This window comes from Parasteatoda tepidariorum, chromosome 2, assembly GCF_982258835.1.
Source record: "Parasteatoda tepidariorum strain Cologne lab strain chromosome 2, Ptep-v5.0, whole genome shotgun sequence".
NCBI lineage: Eukaryota > Metazoa > Arthropoda > Arachnida > Araneae > Theridiidae > Parasteatoda > Parasteatoda tepidariorum.
The window spans coordinates 128004273-128030710 of record NC_141756.1 but is presented as its reverse complement, the minus strand read 5'-3'; the positions used below and the strand labels follow the sequence as shown (position 1 = coordinate 128030710).

Here is a 26438-nt window from a genome sequence, read left to right as displayed (position 1 = left end):
GAAATATTTCTGTTCTAAGACACCACAACAAACAAATAAGGCCGAACAAATATTGCGGATGGGGTGAAAAAGGAAAGATATCTTCATGGCTCTTCCACACAAAAGCGGGGATGAATAAAGGGTAAACAACAACAGGAGTCCTCGCTCAAGAATTAATCCAAAGGATGTCCCTGAGATCCAAAAAAAGAAGAGGATGCTCCCGTAGCAAGTCAACCAAGAAACACCGTTATATCTCTTCACACTCTTTACAGAAACTAGTTGTGACCACGGGGCATCCAGGCTACGTCACAATCACTTTGCACCAATCGTTGAAGTTTAAGAACTTTTTGGAGAATTCGAGTCACTCACCTGTTGCTTTTCTGAATCTCGGGCAGCAGAAGTTGTTCTATCGACAGACGACATCCCACACGAGAGTTTTTCTTTCTTATCTGTCTCGGCAATCATGAGTTAGTGGGACATTTTCTTCTTGTTGACGTTTTTAATTTAGTTGAGGAGGAAATAAGATAAAAAATATAGAGTGGCTACTTTTGTTGTTCAGAGTGGTGTTCCATGGGTGTGTAGATTGCATAGGATTGCAAGCTTGTACATAGCAGTAGTTAACAATAATGGGTGATTGCCGCAATGTGTTGCTCTTTATAAACATTGGATTACAGATTGGACTACTTGTGACGGCAGCTTCTGGTAAGTGGTGAAATTTGCTTAAATATACCATATTTACTATAAATTTGTTTATCCAAACATAATTTTATGAAAAATATAACTTTTATTAAATATTTATATTTTTTTTGGTATTTTATTTAATAATTGTCTGAAAAAATTTGAATTGTAAAGCGTTTCATTTTTTACGTCATTTTAAAGCGTGTAATTTTAATAGACAAAACACAAAATATAAAACTAATCGAATTTTAAAGAAGCCTTATTTTAAAAATTCAGTTTCTCAAGAACTATTCCACCTGTTTTGTTCAAATTTTGTATTTTGTCATGTGAAATGACATGCTTTAAAATTATGTAAAAAATTGTACACCTAACGATTCAAAAAAATTTTCCGACTATTATTAAATAAAATAATAAAAAAACAATGAATATTTATCACAAGTTATCTTTTGCATGAAATTATCTTTGCATAAAGGAATTATATAGTTGTCTGCAAAAAGTTTTCGATTCACTTAAAATATTCTCGAGATATGGCGGAATACGCAAAAAATAAAATGAAAGCAAAAATAAAATTAGTAAGGGTCCAAACTTTGAGCCGTTTTATTGACAAAACTATGGGGACCTTATTTTACAGATTGAGGTTCCCCTCTATATTTGGGGGGGGGGGGCAGAAATCCAAAACCGTCGGAAAAAAAGTATGCTTATTGAGAGAAAGTACGTCTTTGTGTCGGATTTCGTGACTTAAAATATCTCTTGCACTCATTAATTAACATATTTGAGGTCCCCCCCCCCAAAAATGGTAAAATAATTGCAATCCATCTGCCAAGCTTAGTATTGGAAAGAAAATCGATTGTTCCTGTTTTGCTAAGGTTTAATGACTAGCTTTGGGGGAGGGGGGTTTCTTAAAAATTTTTGCATCGGTTTTCAAAAAGTTATTATTGTTCAAATACTTTACACTTTTTTTGATTATTTTAACATGAAAGGGAATAAGAATTTGATGCCATAATTTTCTGTTTAAGAATTTTTTGTCAAAAAAAGACTTAAATCTTAAATTATAATAAATAAGAATCAAGTTTTAAAAAAAAATTAACAAAAATCTCAAATGTGTAACATAACAAACGAAGCACAAAAACATTATGATATAATCGTGAAAAAAAGGTGATATTTTATTAAAACTAAAAGAAAATTTCAATCCATTGTTTGTTCCTCGCTGTGTTAATTTCAGGACGCCAGCATACTCTAATAGTGTATGATTATTATATGAAATTATAAGAGAAGCACGCATAATCAGAAACAACAAACTCATCGTTTCATTATTAGAAATTTATAATTTAAATAAATTTTTTTTTTGAATTTCCATTCAAATTTAAATACATTATTTTTATTCCTGTTTTTTATGAAACTAAAATCTGCTTTTATTTATAATATTTCGGACTACATTATTTGTTCTTGGAAGTTTAAAAATGTCTCTCAAACTGATAGAAAACTGCAGAAAATTGCAGGAAAATTTCCAACAAAATATAATTATGTAATCTAAGAAAGAAGTTCAAGATAAATATCTGAGGATTGAAAGAAAGATCGTCACTCTTTTAGGAACGTTGACAGTCAAATCCACACTCACAACAGCACATTTAATAATTTTGATGCTCTTTACGATTAAAAAAAAACTAAAAATTGCAACGCATCAAAAAACAAAAAAACCAGATATTTTTGGTTGATTTAGAAGTTTAGCTTTTATCTTAATCTTTCTGAATTGAATTTTGAGTCGTGAATTTTAAAAAAAAATTGTTCAATCATGAACATGGCTTTTTTTTTTCAAAAAAAAAAAATGAGGTAAGGAATAAAGTTTTTTTTGTTTACTTTTTTTATTCTTTATTTGTTGTATTTCTCAAAATAAATTGAGCATTTGCTATCGCCGTAATGGAAAATATACTATTTAAGAAGATAGAAACTAAGTATAACAATAGTTTAAAATAAAAAGGAACTTATAAGCCTTTCACGTAGATAATCGAAATGTTCTCTAAGTTTTTCAAATGAATTAAGATAATTTAAAATATAACCTTTTAATTAAAACAATTTTTATTTTTTTCGCTTTAGTTGTTTAAAGATGTTTAACCATCATGACGAAATCAGCTCTGATAATATAAAAACTGCCCCTGATGGATATACAAAATTTAGTTTCCCGTTCAGTTCAATATTACTTTTCTTTCTATTTTGTTTTGCAAATTTTAAAACAATGGAAAGAATACACATTTCCAGTTTATTAATTGTTGGAATCTATATTCAAAAGCAATCCTAATAACATTTAATAGACAAAAAAATAATAATTTTTCCTGCACAAAATTTGTTTAAATACTGCACTAAGCAATAATTTTAATAAGAAAATGATAATTTTTAATAGTGTGCACTAAATCTTTTTAGTTTCTTTTTTTCTTTTTTCGATATTAGCTTTAGTAATGGTTGATTGCAGATTAAAATCATGAAATGGTAAACCGCATTTCATTTAGCTTTGAGCGAATTAAAATGGAAAAATTAAGAAGAAAAAAAAAGTGGCTTGTTCAGCTTTTAAAATCGTGATTAAAACCCGATAGGAGTGTTTTCTACCCAAGTGAGCTACAAGCAAGACTGAAGTATGTAGGATGCACAGTCCTTCCACTGTAAGTAAGGTCACCATTACATAGAAATTGATACTCAAAATAAGATAGACGCCATTTATCCTCATTGATATAAGTTTTTTTTTTTATCTAGTCGCTTAAATACTGTTTAACCATCATGACTGTATGGTTCGGTGACAGTCGTGTCTTTTTAACTACGAGAACTGGCTCAGGAAATAGTGAGTTCGCCCTTCGAATGAGGCGAACTGGGTTCGAATGAGAGCGATGGCGGATCGATAGGAATCCGCATCCGGCCGACCACAGTGGTGACGTGAAATATCCTCAGCGGTAGACGGATTATGATTTCCCTTGCCGTCAAACTAATCGTGAGAGGTTCTCGTGGTCTTCCTCTCCATGTAACGCAAACGCGACTTAGTTCCATCAAAAGAAGGATAATTTCTTGTTTTGTTTTTTCTTGTTGTCTCTTGTTTTTTGGAATGGGTTTAAAACGACAAGGTTACGGACTTGAACATTATTAGTCGAAAACCCATAAAAAATAGGGTTGGTTGTTCAACGACGGTTATAAAATATTGTATTATATTATATTTGTTTCGGCTGTTTAGTAAAGGTTATATATATATATAAAAAGAGTATGTTTGAGAAAAACGGATTGGTAATATGTTGAGTAACTGGTAGTGATTAATTCCTTTTATCTGTATTAATAAATTTGACATTATGTTAGTTAGTCTCCAACTTATAAGTATATCCATGCAAAATATAAAGAATAATTCGATCACCTGAAGATCTTATGTAACTTACATTCGATTTTAAATTTAAATCAATATGTACGCCTAAGTATTTTATCGTCGTCACGGATTCTAATTTCGGCAGATCCATTCTTTTATTTAAATATTTGAATGACATTGAAGTCTATTTCATGACTGTTTATTATAAAAATCATACATTTCATAGAGTCTTTGTTTCATTTTAAAGAATTATCGATAAACAACTATCGGATTTTGTCAGAATCATCCTCAATTTCTAAGTTCTTTTTAATTGTTTGATGAGCATAAGAATAAAAACGATATAATAATTATAAATGAAAATTATTACAATCTAAGGACGTAGCATTGGAAAATAATATATTTAATTCTATGATTAAATGACATAGTCAACAAATATAACTCCCAAAATTGATTTACATCACCCAATTGAACCCGTTTCTGTTCTTTTACTGGTCCTGTTAAAAATTGTCTATTTTTATAATCGAGATAAATAAAGACACTCTCGGTTTGAAAATATTAATGAACAGTTTTCTAAATTTGTAAGATCGTATAAGGAAAAGAATATAACAACTTACATTAAATATTTTATTTTCGTTTAATCCAAAACGAAAAAGTAAAGTCCCTTCCTTGTCTCAACGATTTTTCAAGTTTTAAAAATTTGAATTTCAACTATCTTTTCCTTTAGGACGAATCATTTATTAAGCATCACTCAGTAAGATGATATATGAAGACTTATTAAATGATACAATAGTGTATAGCATTTAAAAAAACATAATAATGTGCCTTCTAAAAATATTCCTACATATTAACAGTTTTGTTCTTCATAGACGTAATCTTATTAAATGACTTGATGATCCAAGAAGACTTGTTACGATAGTAGAAAAACTCAAAAGATTTCAGAGATCTTAAAAACTGTATCCCTCACACTCCAGTAGCATTTCCACTTTTAAAAATTAGCAAACATACGTTGCTTCCCTGATAATCCCGAGTTAACTCAGTTATCCATAGATTGCAAATATTTATGATACCGAGAAAACTCGGAAGTAACAGAATTTATCAGCGCGTTTTGTTTTATTGCGTTTTTACTCCGATGGAACCAAAACGAAAGATAATCTGTTGTGATTGAAAGTTTGCCAATTTTTGAATAGGAGTTTTGCCGTTTCCTTTTTACGTGCTTTGTACGATTGTACAGACGCTAGTTGCTGGATTTACATAGAAAAAAAAGGGGGGGAAATGGTGTATCACTTTACTGCTTTCGGAAAGTATCACTCTCGTTTTAAAAACTATCCCTTAAAGATTCATATTTAGCTTTTTTTCATTTGCCCGAAATAACTCGAGATAGTAAACTGATGATAAATTAAATGTTTTGCTACACATGAAACAATTAAAATTTCATCTCAAAACTTGTGTATTAGGTTTTGTTTTAATTTCCAGCATTTATTAACAAAAAAAAATATATGTTGATTTTGTGCATTTTTTTCAAAACGATTGTAAAAAACATTCAAATTAGGCGAAACTTTTCAAATTGAGGTGAAATTTGGAAGCGGTTAAATATCCATTCATTCTTCCTCGCAACCTCATGAAATAGAACAACCTATAAAATGAAACTTAAAAAAACTTAATTAGGGTATGTTAATGATAATTAAGATCAAATGATTCATCCACAAAGGAAAATATTCCGACAGTCTGAGAAAAAAAAAAAAACCTTCGAATATGTTTCCCGAACAACCCAACAAGCTTTAGAGAAAATGCATACTTCATTTGCATTTCTTTTTCAGTCATGAAAAGAAAATATACTATTCCATCTTTAGATTCTCAAGAACGAAAAAGAAAAAACCACTGTTTTTGAGAAGAAGAAGAAAAAAAAAGAGAATAGGTGTAAGGATTATGAATGAGGTATTATATTGTTGGGGTGGCAACGGTGTGAACAGGAATAGATACAAAATGCTTTTTCCTAAGTTAAATGACTGTATACATAGAAGAAAAACGCATCGAAGCGTTTCGAATTTTATGCATCTGACCCGATCTGAAGCTTCGCTAACCACATCCCTACAATTGATTTTGAAAAATGAAAAACGTGGGGTGCATGAAATACATAACAGTAATGTTATATTTAGTGTGTGTATGTGTGCTCATGAGAATATGTGTATGTATATCTGTAATTGTAATTGTATCTGAATGTGGATGTGGAATATGTTGTGTATATGCATGTGTATGTGGAATATGTTGTGTATATGCATGCGCATGTGGATGTATATGTGTATGTGGCTGTGCATGTGTATGAGTAAGGAAATGTGCATATGTACTGTTATGTATTTCATGCACCCCACGTTTTTCGTTTTTCAAATTTTTATTTTTTAATTATTATTCTCAACTACAAAAACGTGGTTTTTAAAAATATTATTTTTTATTTTGACTTTTTTTGTACTCACTTCCAAAATCTCAATTTCGTCACTCACTGCAAACAAAACTTTTCACCTGACATTTGACACTCATTTGAAATAATCGAATCGACAACAAAATACAATCGCGAAAATATTAATTTTTCTTTAACTTTAATTTTATTTTACTTTGTATTTCTTCTTTCTCTTCATTTTCATGCATTGTCATCCAATTCTGGACTATGTGCCAAATTTGAAGGTGGGAAGTTAGTTTAAAATCGATTACAAAATTCCACTCGAACAGACATACACGAAGGCAAGTTAATAAAAACGTGGTAAAAAAAAAGATTAAACAAATTGAATAACCTTTTATAGAATGATCAGAAGGTTCACTATCTAAATGACTTTAAAAGTCTTACAGGAAACAAATTATGCTTTTAACACTAAGCGTACCATGAGAGCCACGATGGCTCAGGGGATAGAGCGCTCGCCTTCCAATGAGGTGAACCTGGGTTCGATCCCGGCGATGGCTGGTTGATACGAATTCCGCATCCGGCTCGTACCGACCACAGTACTGACGTAAAATATCCTCAGTGGTAGACGGATCATGGGTTAGAGTCCCCTTGCCGTCAGGCTAACCATGGGAAGATCTCGTGATCTTCCTCACCATGTAACGCAAATGAGGGTTAGTTCCATCAAAAAATCCTCCACGAAGGCAAAATTTCTCCCAATACTTGAGCCAGGAGTTCCCTTGTCTTCTGGACTGGGTTCAAAAGGACAAGGTTACGGAGTTGAACATTAGAAGTCGTAAACCAAATTGACGCCGGCTGTCCAACGACGGTTATAAAACGTACCACAACCGGTCAAATGACCGTTTGAGAACTTTTGCATCGAAAATGCGCTTATCATCTTATCGTTTTTTGCACATTTGACTTCATGACTTTTTCTAACAATTATATGCAGTTAATATTCTATATTCTTGCTCATAAAATTGTTGCTCAGAAATAAGTATTTAAATCTTGATCTTTTCGATTGTTATTTGTTTCATTTCGACGCATTTTGCTCAAACATTCTTTTACCGAAATATTGAACGGGTTAGTCTTACCAGAATGGTACTCGGGATGTAAATGGGACGATATTTTATCTCTAAATATTTTTTACCAGTCTAGCTCCATTGTAGTTTCAAATTTATTTTTATTAACTATTTTCGTTTATTTTGAAGGAATATTTTAAACATAAATCGAACTTTACAGTAACTTTTTACAACTTTTTTTTAATATTAACATTATTCATAACAGAGCCATTAAAAAATTATGCTTTGAAAGAAAAATTAAATTTTTAATTTCCCCCAAAATATGAGATTTTTAATCGCGTACACAGATTATTTAGCTGTTTTGGAAAATTTGGTATGGGTTTCAGACAAAAAAAGCTATGAGTATTTTATAAATAAATATAATTTTTAAATAATATATTACATAAATATGTAAATAAATAAATATAATTTTTAAACGGCCGACCCAATTTTTATGGGTTTACGACCACTCATGTTCAACTCTGTAGCCCTGTCATTTTGAACCCTATCCAGAAGACAAGGGAACTCCTGGATCGAGTATTGGAAGAAATTTACCTTCGTGGAGGACTTTTTGATGGAGCTAACTCGCATTTGCGTTACATGGAGAGGAAGACCACGAGAACCTCTCACGGTTAGCCTCACGGCAAGGGGACACTAACCCATGATCCGTCTACCACTGAGGATATTTCACGTCAGCATCGTGGTCGGTGCTAGCCGGGTGCGGAATTCGTATCGACTGATAATACAATATTTGTATTTTATAAAAAAATATTTTCCTTTCTTTTTATTATACTTGTAGGTTTATCCACAACCTGTTCGCCATCGCTCGCCTATTTGTAATTCTTCACAAAAACATTTCTTTTGAGAAATTTAAATCAATAATGATTTTTATTCATTATTTTGAAACAAAAACTCTTTTTTTTCCTCGCAAAATCAGGACTCTTTTGTAGATTTTTCACTGAAACGAACTTTCACAAGAAGTTTAAACAGGTCAATGGTTTTTGGGTATTTTTTATTTTCATAAAAAGAGGTAACTATATTTACATTGTTTATAAAAACAGTCAGTAAATTTTTCTCAAAATGTCTTAATTAACTTCTGTTTATGATTTTACAAATTAAGCTTTAAAGTTTCTTTTTTTAACGTCATTTTAATCAGTGGGGCAAGTCACATTTTAAGGATCATTATTAATGAGATGGAAAAATTCTCAAATGTAGCGACAAATTTTCGAAAAATATTATCCTTATTTTGTGTTATTAATTCAATGAACCGCATTGCTATAATGAACGGTACAAGGAAATACTTCATTTTAAAAATATTCGTCTTTTTTTTTGGGTGTGACACATCAACCTTCTCTCTTATTTCGCAAACCCACGGTTGGAAATAGCCTTGTTGATGTTATCTGAGTAAAAATTTAATTGACCTAAATATGTATCACATTTGTTTAACTTTTGTCATCTTAACCGCTTCCCTAATTATCCCGAGTTAATTCGGGTATGTATAGATTGCAACTATTTACTATCCCGAGTAAACTCGGGCGTAACAGAATTCGTCAATACGTTTAATTTTATCACCTTTTCTTATTCGGCCGGAATTAAAGCCAAAAAAATAATAATAATCTGCTGTGATTGGAAGTTGGCCGATATCTGTTTGGGACTGCAGACGTGTTTTGTACAATTGTATATACATAGATGGTGGATGAATTTACATAGAAAAAAAGAGTAAAAAAAATGGCGTTCACGAGCGAAAGTAATGCGAATAATTTTTCAGGTGTGAACACATGCAAAAGACTCATATTTAATTTTTTTCATTAGCCCCGAGATCATTTGGGATTGCAAACGGATGGTAAATTAAATATTTCTGACACATGAAAGAATTAAAATGTCGACTTAAAACATGCGTATATATGTTTTGTTTTAGTTCCTTGCATTTATTAATGAAATGAAAAAAATAGGTTTATTTTTTGCATTTTTTTTTCAAAAAAAATGGTAAGGGATGCGGTTAAAAATGATACAAATAAAGTAATAAAAAAAACTGTAATCAATTTAGGAAGTGAATAATTGGCTTCAATATTTTTTTCTGTTAAAGAAAAGTAAATAAATTGGAAACACTTTTTTTGGTGTCATCTGACTAAAAACACAGTTAACTTAAAGAATCAAACACGTGTTATATGAAATAAACTTTTCCAAATAAATTGTGTAGTTAATGCAAATTGTTGGAAGTCAATTAAGAAGGTAAACAATTTGCTTTCGTTTCAAAAAGAAAAACTCAGACGTTCTTCGATTGAGGTGTTAACATCTTTTAAATTATGAATGCGTTTTGGTGGTCGCGAATAAACTCGGAAATTCTCCTAGAATGGCCTCTGCTAACGACACATGTTTTTCATTTTAATGTTTATTTTGTTAGATTAAACAAAATGGATTCTGTCTTACATTTGAATTAGAGATGATGTAAAAGAGAATGTTAAATATTATTTTAGTGAATAATCAACTTTAGAATTCTAATCGTCAAAAAGAAACCTTCACAAATAAATTTATATATATATATTTTATTTAATTACGTTATTACCTTTTTTACTATTATATACTAAGTATTATCTTAGTGAAATTCCAGAATAACATGTTTAGAAAGTAAACAGTCCATATTATTAGACTCGCACTCTAAGATTCTATGTAGAATTATAATTATCAGGTGACACTCCATACAGCTTTATTGTTTTTATGTGACTGTTTGCACTTGTTTACGTTAGTGTATCAATGGGTTAACATTGTAATGCAATACGTTGAAAATAAATACAAATAGGAAGTCTATTAAAAATCTCCTGAATAAAAACCTATTGCATGTGTGTTTAAATATAGAAGTATTGCCTTTAAAAAATGTCAAATGACAAAACATGACAAAAAAACATGTCATTATTAAAACACTAAAGTGCGTCTAATAAGTGGTTCTAATTATTAGAATATACTAATATAATAAATATTTCATATTTATATAATATATCGTTTAATTTATTTAATCCTCGAATTTGTAATTATTTAGTTAAAAATTCAAAAATTAAAATTATAATTATTTAGTTAAAAATTCAAAACTGAAAAGTAAATTTAACCGAATAAGTTATTTTTACGCTGCGCTATAAGTTGCCATGATAAAATTACAAAACTTTACCCTATTTACCAAAACTTTATCGCAAATTATAACACCTTAATTTATTGTTCATTTTACCAAAATCATGACCACCGTGCTTCGGTATGAATTATCAAGCTCTTAAGTGTTTTCTATAGGGCCAGAAAAACGGTACATTTTACCATATTCTACTTATGATCATACTTTTTTTCTTCTCAGCGTACTATAGAAACTCGTGAAATGGTTTTTATCCAAAGAGATAGTTTAATAATAGTGAAAAAAAATAATTCCAGATTATGTTTATTTCACAATTTTATTACTCATTACTTTAACTGCCTATTTTGGGGGCCGTGATAGCTTGGTTGCCAGGGAGCTGGACTCATGTTCGTGAGAACTGGAGTTCGAATCGATGGGGAAGATGACTGGGGAACGTAATATCTCTCAGGTCACAAAGTCCTCCTCATAGCAAATTTTATTTATTTATTTTTTTGAAAATTACTAAATTCGAAATGTTGCGCACTGTGGGTAGTCATTTTTGATTAGAATCCTTATGTTGCTTTCCGTAAAACTAGAAAATTGTGAAAGTTTTTAGATATGGATGAATCTATACAATCAATTATAACAATTAATTAGTTTTGAAACTGCAACTCTTGTTTGGAAAGTGTTTAATACCCCTTGTGAGTAATTAGAGAAACGTCTTACATATCCCAGACATTAAGTGTTCCATTTTTATATGTACCTTTTTCTACGCTTTTATCTCACTCTCGTGAAAGAAATTCATTAAGATGTGTAATGCGGGTTATAAAAGAGCCTCAAGTTGTGACCCACTTATTAGCGGAGGCAGGTCAGAAACTCTGCAACAGTTCAGTGATTGAACCGGGCCACCTTCATCAACAGAAACCGGTTGTTTGATAACTGCTGTGGACTTCACTTTTTCCGGATTGTGTTGAGGTACTTCTCTTTCATTTCCCAATCAATTGTTCATTAAAATTCCATTATTTTTCTTTCAATTCAAGTGTGAATGTATGGGCAACCATTAAGGCTCTTAATTGAAATTTAAAAAAAAAATAGTTGCATTTCATCATCTGTTATTATTGTGATGAATGATCTAGGTAATAATAGCAATATATAAGTATACAAGATGTTCTGTGAGATCGAAAAAAAAAATAGGTATGGTTAATGAAATAAAAAATCTAAGTTTGTTGCGAAACTCGTGTTTATTTTTATCTCACCTGGCAATGAAATGGAGTTCTGTTATGTTCATAACAGAACTCTATTACATAGAGTTCATTAAGTTCTGTTATGTTCAATTGGGTTATATAAAGCAATTTTTGAGTGTTTTATGTTATGACTATGTCATTTAATCATAGAATTAAATATATTATTTTCCAATGCTGCGTCCTTAGATTGTAATAATTTTCATTTATAATTATTATATCATTTTTATGATTCTTATGATCACCAAACAATTTTTTAAAAAAAACTAGAAATTGAGGACGATTCTGACAAAATCCGATAGTTGTTTATCGATAATTCTTTAAAATGAAACATAGACTCAATGAAATGTATGATTTTTATAATAAACAGTCATGAAATAGACTTCAATATCATTCAAATACTTAAACAAAAGAATGGGTCTGTCGAAATTAGAATCCGTGACCACGGTAAAATACTTGGGTCTACATATTGATTCAAATTTAAAATTTTATGTCAATTGCATCGTAAGAAAATTTATCTTGAGCAGATTCAATTATTCTTCTAACTCTATATGATACATGGATATGCATATCAGTTCATGTTAAGAGATATTCTAGTCTCCGTATAGTGTTAGACATTTTAAATCAATCATTTCGTTCCATTCACGCAACCCTTAATCGGGTGCTAAGTCGAACCACAATACCGTACTTTTTTAAGCTTCAAATGGCGTCACTGAATAGCAAACAATAATAGGGTTCAACTGGAATAGAGGGTTCAGTTTTACAACTTATTAAAATACCCTCGATCCAAAAAGGCTATCGAGATCAAGTATCAGATACATTTCGGGAAACTAACCGAGAATTTTTAATGCATCGAGAGAAAAAGAATTCCCACGGTTGACTCGACGGCAACTCTAGACATTGATCCACATTTTAAGTCTAGTCGATGCAAGTCGTCGCAAAATTATTAGACCTGGCTACGATTTGTATCCTGGGTTGGGTCGTTTGTTCTGAAAGTTCTGTTAAGAGAACCGGAGCTTACATTTCTAAAGAATATGTGTATAAAAAAAAAGGAAATACACGTGTAACCATCAATAATAAGCAGAAATGATAAAAAAAATTGTGTATGAAACACTCACTTGTAGTGCATAATGCGCAAAATGTAAAAATTAAACACTCTGAACATTTTTTGATCTAATGATGGAATTTTCAATTATAGAATGATTTGAGAACTTAATCTCAAATCTCCTAATTAAATAGAGCAATCAATATTATAAGTAACGAAAACCGATCTGAATAAGCATGGGGAGAGTTGCACTATGAAAAAATAGGTTCCTAGTAGTTTGTGTGTTGCGATCAGGCTACCCTTAATGTTGTTCATTTTTACTTTTTGAGTCTTTTGCTCTATTCTCATAAACTTTTTAAGCACGTTGAAGACAATTTATCAGACAGTTATGAAACTTATTTATCTGAAGATAATTGTTTGAACAAAAAAGTAAATGATAATTATTTATTATAATTTATTATTCTATTTAATATGGGCCGAAAACATTTTGAATATTAAAGTACTCAAATATTTATACAACTTTAAATAGTTTATTTTTAAAAACCAAAAGACAGAATTCAAGTGAAAATTGTAATATTGAAATATATATATATATATATATTAATTATTATTAATGCACGAACATAAACAAGAACAAACCGGCTTCAGCCGCCTAAAGAAACTAAAGTTGTAGAGTATCACCTGATAATAAACTGAAAATAAAGATTTTACATGGAGTCTTACAGTGCGTCTAATATTTTTTACCAGTCACTGTAAATTCATGGTGATAAACAGACGATAAATTATTTTTTGCATTTGTCAGGAAACGATAGAAAATCGTATTTTCGTTGAGCATGAAGTACCAGTAGACATTTCAGCTCATTAGCGAATCGGAAACTGGTCTAAATTTCAATTGCTCGTGTCTACCCTTACAGAAACGAAAGCGTGTTCATTAAAATGTACTAAAAATATTATAAAAAGTAAATCACATATCCTGGATAACTATTACATGTAAAGCACCCCTAGTGTGAGCATTTATAACTTGTTATTATGTCGCTAAATATGAAGCTAACTCTGGTGACTTGATTTTTAAATACTGAGAAAAATGCATTCATTTTAGTTTCCTAATTATAATATACTTTTTTTTAAATTTAGACAAAAATAAAATTCTTTTAAGAAAAACTTTAAGCGTCAGACTCTGTTAGGTTGCATATAACATAAATAACAGCATTTCAAAATAATAATCATAATAATAAATAAATAAAGCAATTCATGAAGTTTTCTTTTTTTGGGTTATGATAAATAAAAAAATAGAATAGTTTATGAATTTTTTTCGTATAATTTGGTTAATTGCTTTTAAATTTGATTGAATTGTCAAAAGAGATTCGAATAGTGTTGTCATTTCGAATGTGTGCGGCAAGTAAAAGCCTCAAAAGGGGTAAAATTTCTTTATCGTTACTTCAACTAAAACCATCCCAGTGACAAACGCATTTTATTAGTCAATGCTAAATATTTTATTTTCTCTCCGTGACTAAAGTTTACATTGGATGTTTACAAAAAAATAAATAAATAAACTGCTTTTTTTAGTTTGTAAAATAAAATAAATAAATACTGAGAAAAAGTGATGTAACAGGAAAAATCTTAAAAGTTAAAAGTCTGTAAACAAACATAGAAATTTACCGGAATAATAAACAAATGCGATAAGAACTGCCATTTTAAGAAAACTAATGATGTTGAAATAATACAATTTTATAAGAAATTCTTTTTATGATGCGATAATTGAAAAAAGTCGATACCTTGAAAGAGTGAGATCTAAAGAACTGAAAAAACGTGAAGAAGAAACAAAATAAACATGGAAGAGTAAAATAAAATGAATAGAAATTTATTTTATTTTTTTAATGAATGACGCTTTTTCACGAAACTCTTTAATTGATGAACGACTGATTTAATTTTACGTTGAAACTAAAGTTTGGAATACTTAAGTGAAAACAACCTTTCCATTCAAATTTTCTCTTTTCTGCTAAATCATTTTAGTGCTAATAAAAGTTATTTTGTGGAAGAAATCAAAACCTTGCTGCATTTTTATTACCAGGCTCTATGCTGAACCATATTATCTTGAACCTTAACGTGATGCAAATTTTCTGCAACTATGCTTGCAATATGTGAAATGTTATACCACGTTAATACTGTGTTAAGTAGAAACCGCGTTTTGTTTTAACCTTAGCAAACGCGTCATCAACTTTTGAAAAGACGGTTATATGATTATATGAAGAATAAGAAGATAAGTTGAGCAATCCTATACTGATTGCAGAGGGTTAACAAAAATTTAGCATTAGTAAGTAAATCAAATGATTGGATTAATATTTTGCTCATCAAGTTGACATGCCAGGAGATTGTTGTCGGATTTTAGTTTTAAAAATCAATTAGCTTGTCCGTTTAAATGAGTTGATTTTATAGAATTATTATTAGAAAGGACGAGATAGGTAGGGCACTGGACCCATGTTCGTGGGTTCGATCCCCGTCGGCCGAAGACTCCCCGTGTAGTAAAGGGTAACTGAAGCGCGTTAAATCTGTCGAGTCGTAAAGTCTTCCTTGTTCCCATAACAAATCATGGGGGTACTGATCCAGGAGTTCCCTTGTCTTCTGGAGTGGTTCAAAATGACAAGGTTACGGAGTTGAACATGAGTTGTCGTAAGCTCAAAATTGTGTAGGCCGTTCAACGACGGATAAAAAATAATAATAATAATAATTATTAATAGAAAGTATGAATAATTAATAGAAAGTTAGAATTATTAATAGAAATTGAATTTATAGCAATATTAATAGAAAATATGAATTATTAATAGAAAGTTAGAATTATTTATGGAAAGTGTGAATTATTAATAGACATTTAGAACTGTTGATAGAAGTTGAATGTATAGAATTATTAATAGAAAGTATTAATAGATTTAAAATCGCACCATTAAGACAATATGCAAGTATAATAAATGCATATTGTACAAGTGATAGTGGATTTAATTTTTGTCTCTTACATGTAAGTATGGTATCGTTGGTATCACGAAGAATTTGTTGTTAAAATGTTTATTACAACATAAGCTGACATTTAAAAAAAAATTCTTTTTATCTCGATGGCATTATTGATGGAAAATAAATCAAATTAGATACTCCGTCAAAATCAAACTGTGCATTTATTTGCTATCCATAATTAAACCAGCGAAGTTTTTTCGCCAACCGAAACAGTTCTAACTTTAATTTGCAAAAATATTTTGAAATTCAAAGAATAAGCAGAACACTAAGAAATACATTTTAAGGTGAAAAAAAAAATAATAATGAATAAATAAACTTTGAAAACGTACTTAAACTTAATGGCGCTGTTCAAGAACTAAAAAGACAGCTTAACCAAGTCAATGAGCATTAGCGTTAATAACAATGAGTGTCTAACATGCCTCATTTGACACCTTTAATTAGTATTGAACTTTAGTTTGCCAAACCAGTATCTTTCGTTTAAGACGAATGATTTTTAGCTATTCAAACTTTATCTTTTTTTTTTTTTTAATATTGAGACTAAACTGATCTCTACTTATTCGGGAGATTTTTTTATATGCTTCTTATTTGTAATTATTTTTAACGCATTGTATTACAATGTTAACCCATTGATACACGGACATAAAGAAGTGCAAACCGGTTTCAGCCGCGTAAAAATAATAAAGCTGTATAGTATAACCAGAAAATTTAGATTTTACATAGAATCTTGCGTCTAATAATTTGGCCAGGGACTCTTGATTGAGAGACATTTTTAAGATAGCGGGAAATGCGTATTTTTTTAAAATTCTTTTCTACTAAAATACGTTGCTCTTCTTATTATTTCGAATCAGAACTTGATATAATTTTGTTAACTTTTCTATAAAGTTTCCATCGGACTTTTGTTGTCATTTTTGTTAATCTTTCCATATTGGTTTCGAACTATTGATATATAATACTTCTGATATATTTTTGTTCATCTTTCTAAAAGACATTTTTTTTCTTTTAACGACAGAAAAAAAAAGGTGTGAAATGATATGAATCTTTAACTTTCATCCAATCTGATTAGTTTACGAAATGGAAATCACCTATTGTGTTTCGAACGTTCTCAGTAAACCTTTCGAAGAAAGAAAATCGAATGACCTCAACAGATAGGACTAATTAATGATTCTCCAATTTATCTCGCTTATTTTCTTTTGAGTCGTGAAACCCCTTTAGGGCAACTCAAAGTGATCAAAGACTCATAGTTTGAGTCAAAGGAATGTTTTCGCCTTTGTTTTTAGAATATGAACTAATGGGGAGGTTATTTTTTTGTTGCTCAGATTGAGAGAAAGATCTGTTCGATTTTTTTGATACACTTTTTCACGGCATCACGAAGGGTTTCCCGAATACCATAAGAAACCAGCCTATTTGCCCAAGAAAATACACTTGTAATATTAAATGAGTCTTTTTATAATTATTTTGATAAATTAATATATAAAAATATTATTCAGTCCCTCGACAAATTATTAGACACACTCTAAGATTCTATACAATATTTTAATTATCAGGCGATACAATACAGCTTTCTTGCTTTTACACGACTGAAACCGGTTTGCACTTGTTTACGTTTTTGTATTAATTGATTAATATTGTAATGCAAGATGTCAAAAATAAATAGAAAGAGGAAGTATATAAAAAATCTCCTGAATAAAATTCCTTTACAAGTATGTTTAAATATGAAAGTATTGTCTATAAACTCGTGCAAATCATGTCATTATTAAAAAACTACAGTGCGTCTAATAATAGGGTCTAACTTTTCTAATATACTAATATAATACCTGATATAATAATTATCCTATATCTATATTATATATCGTCTGATTTATCCTATCGTCGAATTTATATTATATATCGTCTGATTTATCCTATCGTCGAATTTATATTATATATCGTCTGATTTATCCTATCGTCGAATTTATATTATATATCGTCTGATTTATCCTATCGTCGAATTTATATTATATATCGTCTGATTTATCCTATCGTCGAATTTATATTATATATCGTCTGATTTATCCTATCGTCGAATTTATATTATATATCGTCTGATTTATCCTATCGTCGAATTTATATTATATATCGTCTGATTTAACCGATTGATACACGAACGTAAACAAGTACAAACCGGTTTCAGTCTTGTGAAAACAATAAAGCTGTATTGTATCGCCTGATAATTAAGATATTGTATAGAATATTAGAGTGCATCTAATAATTTGGTCAGGGACTGTAGATTGACTAGTGATTTCTTTTTAATTCTTTTTAGCTTTCTAAACATTTAAGTTAAAAAAAAATATGGGTACGTTGTTTTTATTAAAAAGGAATTCCTTTGTGAAAACAAGTATTTTATGGAAAGTGATTTAAATAAAAAGATGAAATAATAAAATTCAAAGTAAAAGAAATCAAATGGCGAAATAATGAAATCGATAGGTTAAATAATGAAATGGTTACGTAAAATAAAGAATCAATAGCTAGAAACTGAATATTTACTTTTTTAATTTAAGTAATAAAATTGAAATATAATTATAATAATTATGGAAATTTTTTTTAACATAAAGCTTCGAGTTATAGCAATAGGTAATTAGGAAAAATTAAATAGAAAAACTTGGAACGTGGAATCAAATTATGTTTTATTTAAAAGCATGGGTCGAATAAATTATTGGCAGATATAATGAGATTGCATATGCTCATAACAATTTACTCATATTTGAAGTACGTAAAAAATTATAAAATAAATATTTTCAATTATTTTTCGTTTGCATTGCATTGTTTATCGATTTAAAAAAGTTCCATCTCTGCCAGAAATGATGCTATCTTCAGAGCACAAATATCTCCCGCTTTAAAATAAATAAATAAATAAAAACTAGAAAATTACATTGCTTGATTTTTCTTTTAATAGGGAATAAAAAAACAATACCGTTTTAAATATCGAACGAATTTTTGTGATCAGATTTTAATGATAGAAGGGATTTAAAAAAAAAATTGTTTATAAGTTGTTGTCTTGATTTGACCGATAACCAGTCAAATCAAGAGCTATAACTATTAAATATTTTAACAATCGAGTTTGCAATTTTCAAACCAAATTCATCAACATATGCAGAACTAGTTAGAAAATAGCTACCAATTGTGAAATTTTTTATTCTATTTTCTACTTGTTACTCGTTGTTTTTAACTATTTCCTACTTGTTCAGTCTATTTTCTACTTGTTGATATGATTTAGTAGCTGTACACATAACTAGTCAAAAAAGAAGGACAGCAGCTATAAAAATTTTTAACAATTGCAGCTCTCGAAATATTTTAACAGTATATACAAAGCTATAGTCACCAGAATAGCTATAACTGTTAAATAAGCTTCCCATCAATCAATTTTGTAATTTTAAATATAATTTAGCAATTGCATAAGAGATTTTCAGGAATTTAATTTAAAAAAAAGGAATTTTTCAAAGGTTATTTTTTTTATATTTTTGCGTCATATTTCAGTATATACAAAAATATAGCTACACATCCGAAAATGTTCAGTTTTCTTTTTTTGTAATTTTCAGCATAATTAAGCAGTTTATAAATAAGAGTTATCTAAAAGTACAATAACTCATAAAAATTTTATCTTTAAAGCAAATAAAAATTCTTCTTCATTCGAAAGATTTCTTAAAAACTAATTATAGGTGGTATATTATCAGCTGTTGCACCTTTTGTTTGTAAATACTCGCAATGAAATGGAAGACAACAAAAAAAAATGGGTCAACATTAATCACGGATCAATAGTTTTTTAGTCAATCACGTGTGGAATTTATTCTGTTTAAAAGCGTTTCATAAACGTTGGTGGAAAAAGAGAGCCCATCTAAAAAAACCATTGTGTGATGTAATTTGGGGCAACGGTGGAAACAATGTTCTAACCGCTCCTGTGTAAAATTCTCAAAAACATTATCCAATCTTAATTGGTAGCGGTTGCAGATCTTTAGTCGGCAATGGATTCCATTGTCTTTTACAAAGATAGTCCCCATGCCGCCGCATTTACATAGGTGGCCTGCATCGCCCATTATTTCGATGACAAAATGGGCCGAAATAACAGCGGGAAGGAAGAGATTAGAGAGAGACACTGGTCAAGCTGGCTTGAATTAGATTTTCGAAACCTTGTGGTCATTGCTTATTTTTATATACATACACACGTGCGGTTATTGTCTTTGATTGTTTCGAAAGAGCAGAAATGGTCAAAAATTTGTAGAATGATAAAATGTGATGTTTCTGTTAAGGTCCGCTGCATTAACATTTTGAGATAAGATTATGTGCATTATTGTTTTTGCTGTCCTGTGTTTATTCAAAACGGGAAGTGTGTTGATTATTTCTAACAGATGACCTTCGTTATAAAAATGCCCCCATCCGACGACTATCTGAACGTTTCTGCACTTTTTAGTCAGAAATATCAGACACACATTCTAAAATGTGGATGTGATTTATTAAATTACTTAGGTCATCTCCACATAAACTACTCGTTAAAATGAAAACAAAGTTTTTGCTCCAACAACAATGTTTCTGTACGCTGATTTTAATGTATTAACTGAAAATTTGTTTAAAAAAATCACCAAACTACGGAATCAAAAAGAAGTTTTTCACAAATGAACGTTTTCTTTTGAAAATATCATTTCTAATGACTTAAGGTTGAATAAATTATGACAGCCACCACTTAACCTTATTAAACTTGGTAATTTAATGCACTTGGAAGTGTTTTAATGCATTTAGACGCGCTTTAAAACATGTTCTTTTTTTTGTTAGAATTTCAGAATGGCGAAGTTTGAAGAAATAAAATTGTTAAAAAATAATCACTTATTCATGGATTTCACAAAAAGGCAAAATTCAAGTACTTGAACAATTTTGCGACTCTTGAAACTTAAGTCACGATTTATTTAAGGTATTTTACTGCATTCTATTCCATATTCTGGTTTGTTATTGTCATAAAGTGAATTACTGATCAACAGTTCCTGGCCAAATTATTAGACGCATTCTAAGATTCTATGTAAAATCTCAGCTATCACATTATGCTATACAGCTTTATTGTGTTTACGAGACTGTTTGCACTTGTTTACGTTCCTGTATCAATGGGTTAACATTGTAATATGCAATACGCTAAATATAAATGCAAATAGGAAGTCTATAAAAAATCTCCTGAATAAAAATCCATGACATGTATGTTTAAATATAAAAGTATTGCATGTACGCTCGCGCGAACATTAAAACACTACAGTACGTCTAATCACTGGATCTAATTATTACAATATCTATATATATATTTCTCTTACACGGCGATAAAAAAAGGCCTCATTACAACTCCCCGAATGGCAACACTAGAAAATTGACCAATCATTGCCGCTAAAAATGTCACATGCCAAATCTAGCTTAGATGGCTTAACATATAGCGCTTTTAAAAACAGAAACTGAAATAACCAGAGAGAGCATAAGCTAGGCACAAGAGAGTAGTCGAATTTATTTGTTTATGCAGTTTTTTCCACTGCAATTCACTTATTTCAATTTTTAATAGACTTAATTATAGCCAAAATTTTAACCTTTTTAAAGAGATATCAGTTTTAGAAATTTTATCTTAAGATTTTATACTATAGCACATTTCTAATAGGTTTAACGAATTACACGTCATTTATTTGAATTCAAATTTATTTTAATGACGTAGTATTTACTAAAAAGATGTAATGTTTTTTTTTTAAAAAAGTTGTTATATGGATTTGAATAATTGTTCTGAATTCTTAGAATTTTGTACATTTGTAATGTACCTAAGTTAGTAGCGAGCGAAGCGAGCTTAGTTTGCGAAGCAAACCATATAAGATTGCGTAGCAATTTTCGGGGGTTGGCGAGCGTTAGCGAGAAGGGGGCGCAGCCCACTAGTACTAATATAATACCTGATATAATAAATAATCTATATTTATATTATATATCATCGGATGTATCCAATAGTCGAATTTATAGATCGTCTCATTTAACCTATTGATGCACGAACGTAAACAAGTGCAAACAGTCACATAAAAACAATAAAACTGTATAGAGTATCACCTGATAATTAAGATTTTACATAGAATCTTATACTGAGTCTAGGAATTTGGCCAGGGACTGTATACTTTTGTAATCTTATTTCCATGCTCAAAACTCATGTATCTTTGTTGCATAAGGACCAAGATGTAAGTGCATTCGCAATTTAAAAAAAAAAAAAAACTTTAAAAAATGTTTGCAGAAGAATGACGCATCAAGCCTTCTATAACGATCCCAAAATCACGGCAAACGATTTGCTGTTCTATTACGTCAATGGCATTTAATGACACTCCCTTCGGAAGAGCGCGAAGAGAATATATTTCTTGAGGGAGAATAAAAAAAGAAGGAAGGCAAATAAAGACAGTTTAGTGGGTCGTGACCGAAAAAAATGAAAATTGCGCATCGTCTTCCTTAAGCATCCATTTCTTGGTTGCGGTGAAATTTCCTGTTAAAAAGGTCAGAAGTAAAGAATTCTTTAAACAAATATTAAGATGCTTCTATTTGTAACTTTTTCAATCAAAGACCGAAACACGCGCAGTCATCTGCGATTAGTAGAATGTGATGCTTTTGGCTACAGTCCCTGGCCAAATTATTTGACAGACTCTCACATTCTATAATCGATTCAGTTTTCCACGTATTTAAAATTATAACATCAGTGATAATTTCTAACTTATAGCTCTATTTGAACAACAACAAAAAATAGTTTATTGCGCACATTTAAATATTTAATTATTTTATTTTCGCTGCGTCAGATAAATTCAATAAAGAACATTACATGGTAGAACATGTGGTCCACGTCACCAAATTTATACTTTTATAATTATCTGATAACACGCGCCTTTATTTTTTCTATGCGTACGATTAGTTTACACTCTCCCTATATGCAAATTTTTCATCGTTCATAAAATACTTTTTATTCATCTACTCAAGATCAATCCAATTATTGTTGAAATATTAATTTGAAAACGCTAATGATGATTCTTTTTTAATTCCTATATATTAAAGGTGGTGATTATGAAACATCCTGCATATTTAGGATAGAATTTGAGAATAACCGAACAAACTTTAAGCTTACAATCCTTCTCGCCGTCACATTTCAAAGGAATTCTGTATTCGTGCGGTATCTGTTCTAAAATGGCTAATCACTCCATTAGAGTGACGGTGAATGCGATTAGTATTATTCAATCATTAGACAATAAGCCACTTAAAATACAAACCCAACCTCTTATCGAGATTTCCTTAATGGATTGACAAAGCTATGCTTGGAACAATAATTCTCAGTAGGTCTAGTTATGCAAACTGGCTTCAAAATATGGATGGAATGTTCTAAAACTACATGTAATTGTTTATCGTGCACAAATAATTCAACCGTATTAACTGATTTAGTTAACTATAAATACCTGCAATACTTACAAGTATTTTAAAATGTTTCTTAGAAGCCAAACATTTTTTCGATCTCGACAGAAATAGGTTTTTTCTTTCAAATTCGACAGGATCATGTCTGTTCTTTAGTTCTGTTCATATTTACTTCGATGAGAACATTTGCTTAAAGAAACTATGATTTTCAAGTAAAAAATACATACCCAAGAATAATTTTTAATATAATATCGTATTAATAATACCTTCTCATGGCTAAACAGGTTTATTTCTTTAACTAGAATATATTCCTTACAATATCGAAAGTTCCTGAATTTATCAACATTTTTTTAACATCGTGATTAATACTATTTTAAAATATTGTCTCATGTATTAACATGTAATTAGTTATAGTTGTTGTATGAGACGAATACCTGCGATTTCTATATATATACAGTCATTCAGTTACTCTGGAGACGTCTTGAATGTAGCGTGTAGCATTGTAACGTTCCTACTTTATTGTGGCTTATTAAATTTAAAATAGAAAAATGTTTGATATTCTTTCTTATGCAAACGAAAACAAAATGGTATCTCTTTTTTTTTAAAGAAGAGACATCCAAAACACATCGGAAAAATATTTGTAAATAAACAGAAAAAAATATGTACATTCTTATAAAAGTTAAAACCTAATGCCTAAAAAATAGCTTTACTAAATTTAATGATATAACATGAAAGGCGCATTTAAACCTTACATTCCATAGCTTTAAGAATCATTTAACTTCAAAAATTAAAATGAACAAAAAGTAGGAAATAAAGCCTCATAACTTTATATAATTTAATTTTATAAACAAAGATTTTTGACAACAATTTATATAAAAAAAAATTTTAAGTTTCAATAAAAATCATTATTTAGAAACTAAAAAACGTAAATTAAATAATGCTTACGAAACAAAAAAAAAACAAAAAACAAATTATCTTTTGTCGCCATTTTTTAGTGCTACGAAAATGCTTCTTTGGGATTTGCCAAAAACAAAACAAGATGCAATTTCATTTTCTCAGAAGTGAAATATTTTACCGAAAAAATGAAAATTTACCAATTCTCATAAGATGAAACTTTATCTTAGTAAATGTACGTTTTGGAAACATTATTTTATTTGAGAACTTATTTATTATAGTTCATATGGCGACAGCATCTGGTAGGTGAAAGAGAATAGAGTTTGTTTTGAATCTATGCTAAACTCTATATCTGCCCATTTTCCACCGAAATCCAAATGACTAATTTGATTATAAATAAAGTGTTTTATTTTATGATTTGTCGCAAAAATTTTAAGTGTAGATTGGCGGCACTTAAAAACCGCCAAATCTGTAGCTGCGGTTTCGTTAATACGTAAGTACCGAATTTTTATTCTATACTCTTCTGCATCATATTACCTCAAACATTAGAATATGCAAGAAGTATACATTAACACATAATGTTACACCAATTAATTTTTCAAGAAAAAGTATTTTAACAACAATTTTTATCAAAAAATTATAAACTAAAAACGTAAAATAAAGAATTCTTAGGATAAAAAAAAACGATTTTAAAAATTCCTCATATTGAAATAAAAAAACCTCCATATTGTTTCTCTTTTTATTCTTATATTTCTTAATCAGATGTAAAAAAGCATTCTGTAGAGAACTATCATCAAATGAGAAAAAAAATAGTTACAAGCAAATTTTTTATTGTAAAAATCATAACACTTACCTGATTTATAATTTCGGAGAATTCCAAAATGATATGTTCTTTGTTTGAAAACTTTATTCTCAAATAATAGATACATAGTTTATCCCTTCATTACTTTTAGATAACATACCACACAGCAAAATTTTGTAACTGTAAGATCTCGATATGAATTTTAATATGTAACTTAAAAACAAAATAGCTGAATTCTAGTTGAAATTATTCTATCAAAACTAAAAAACACTTACCAAGAAAACGATAAAAAACATTTTAATAATCATCACAAATGATACTATTTCAAGTAGTTCGGATGATTCTTTATTGTTGTTTTCCGAATTATATAGATACAGAAATATCTACTATTCTATAAAGAGGAAGAATATTCTTTAACTACTATACAGTTCTGTGTACGTTCTGAATCCGCATTTATTCATTGGAATGACGAAAGCAATGTTGACTTCACTTTAATTTGTAATGAGGGGTGCACTTGGGGTTTGTCCCATTGGCCACAGAAATGCCAGAACTGATACTCTCTTCTCGTTACCCAGTGGGCACCGGTGGCGTTGCATGGAGGTGGAGCAGCGTCGCCCACGTCACACATCCACAAACCCGTTTATGGGCGGGTCACATTCACACACAAAGAGGAAAGAACATAGAACACAGAGAGAGAAAGAAGCATCCATGCCCTCAGCAGGATTCGAACCCGCGGCCTATGGTTCCGCAGTCAGACACGCTAACCACTCGGCCACTGGGTTGGCAGTGTAAAATGGTTTCAGTTACATAAAAACAATAAAATTGAATAGTATCACCTGATAATTGTGATTTTACATAGAATCTTAGAGTGCGCGTCTCATAATATATAGCCAGTGACTGTAGATCTGAAATAGCTATTGTGTGTAGAGTATAAAAATTCAATATTTAGTGTTTAGTATTTTAAGTGGTATTCTGTGTACACTATGTAAACTAAAATAACATTCTAGATTTCTCAGTACAAATATATAACATTGTTTTTTAATTTGGGAAAATTATTTTACATTTGGAATACTGCTCTATGTTTGTTCACTTCTTAAAAAATAGCCTTTAGATTAAGTAACGATGTCTCCGAAGCATTGAGTGTCACGGATAAATAAGGAAATGTCGCCTAATGAAGGAAGTGTGAGATTCCAAAATATATCCATTGAATTCAATAGTTGTTGTCAGTCACTCAGCCTTAGCCTCAGAAAGTGTTTTACCTTCTTTCTTTTGCAAATGAACTTTTGCTTTTCAATCAATGGATGAGAAGAAAATATTTCATTTAAAATGCTAAAAATTTGCTCTATATTAGGTTATCTATATTGGGTTTCTTTCTATAAAAGTATATATTAGGTACTTATAACCATTATGAATGATTTTAATTGACCTTTATACACTCCCTGAAG

The 26438-nt window shown here is 30.0% G+C and overlaps 1 protein-coding gene across 1 annotated transcript in view; it reads left to right on the top strand.

Moving 5' to 3' along the window:
• The first annotated feature begins 342 nt into the window (after positions 1-342).
• The window catches only part of LOC107438912 (uncharacterized), a 103187-nt gene continuing 77091 nt past the window's right edge, over positions 343-26438 (top strand). The window contains exon 1 of the mRNA XM_043052865.3: positions 343-681. Coding sequence (XP_042908799.3) covers positions 606-681 — 76 coding nt within the window. The 5' untranslated portion in view covers positions 343-605. The remainder of the gene's footprint in view (positions 682-26438) is intronic.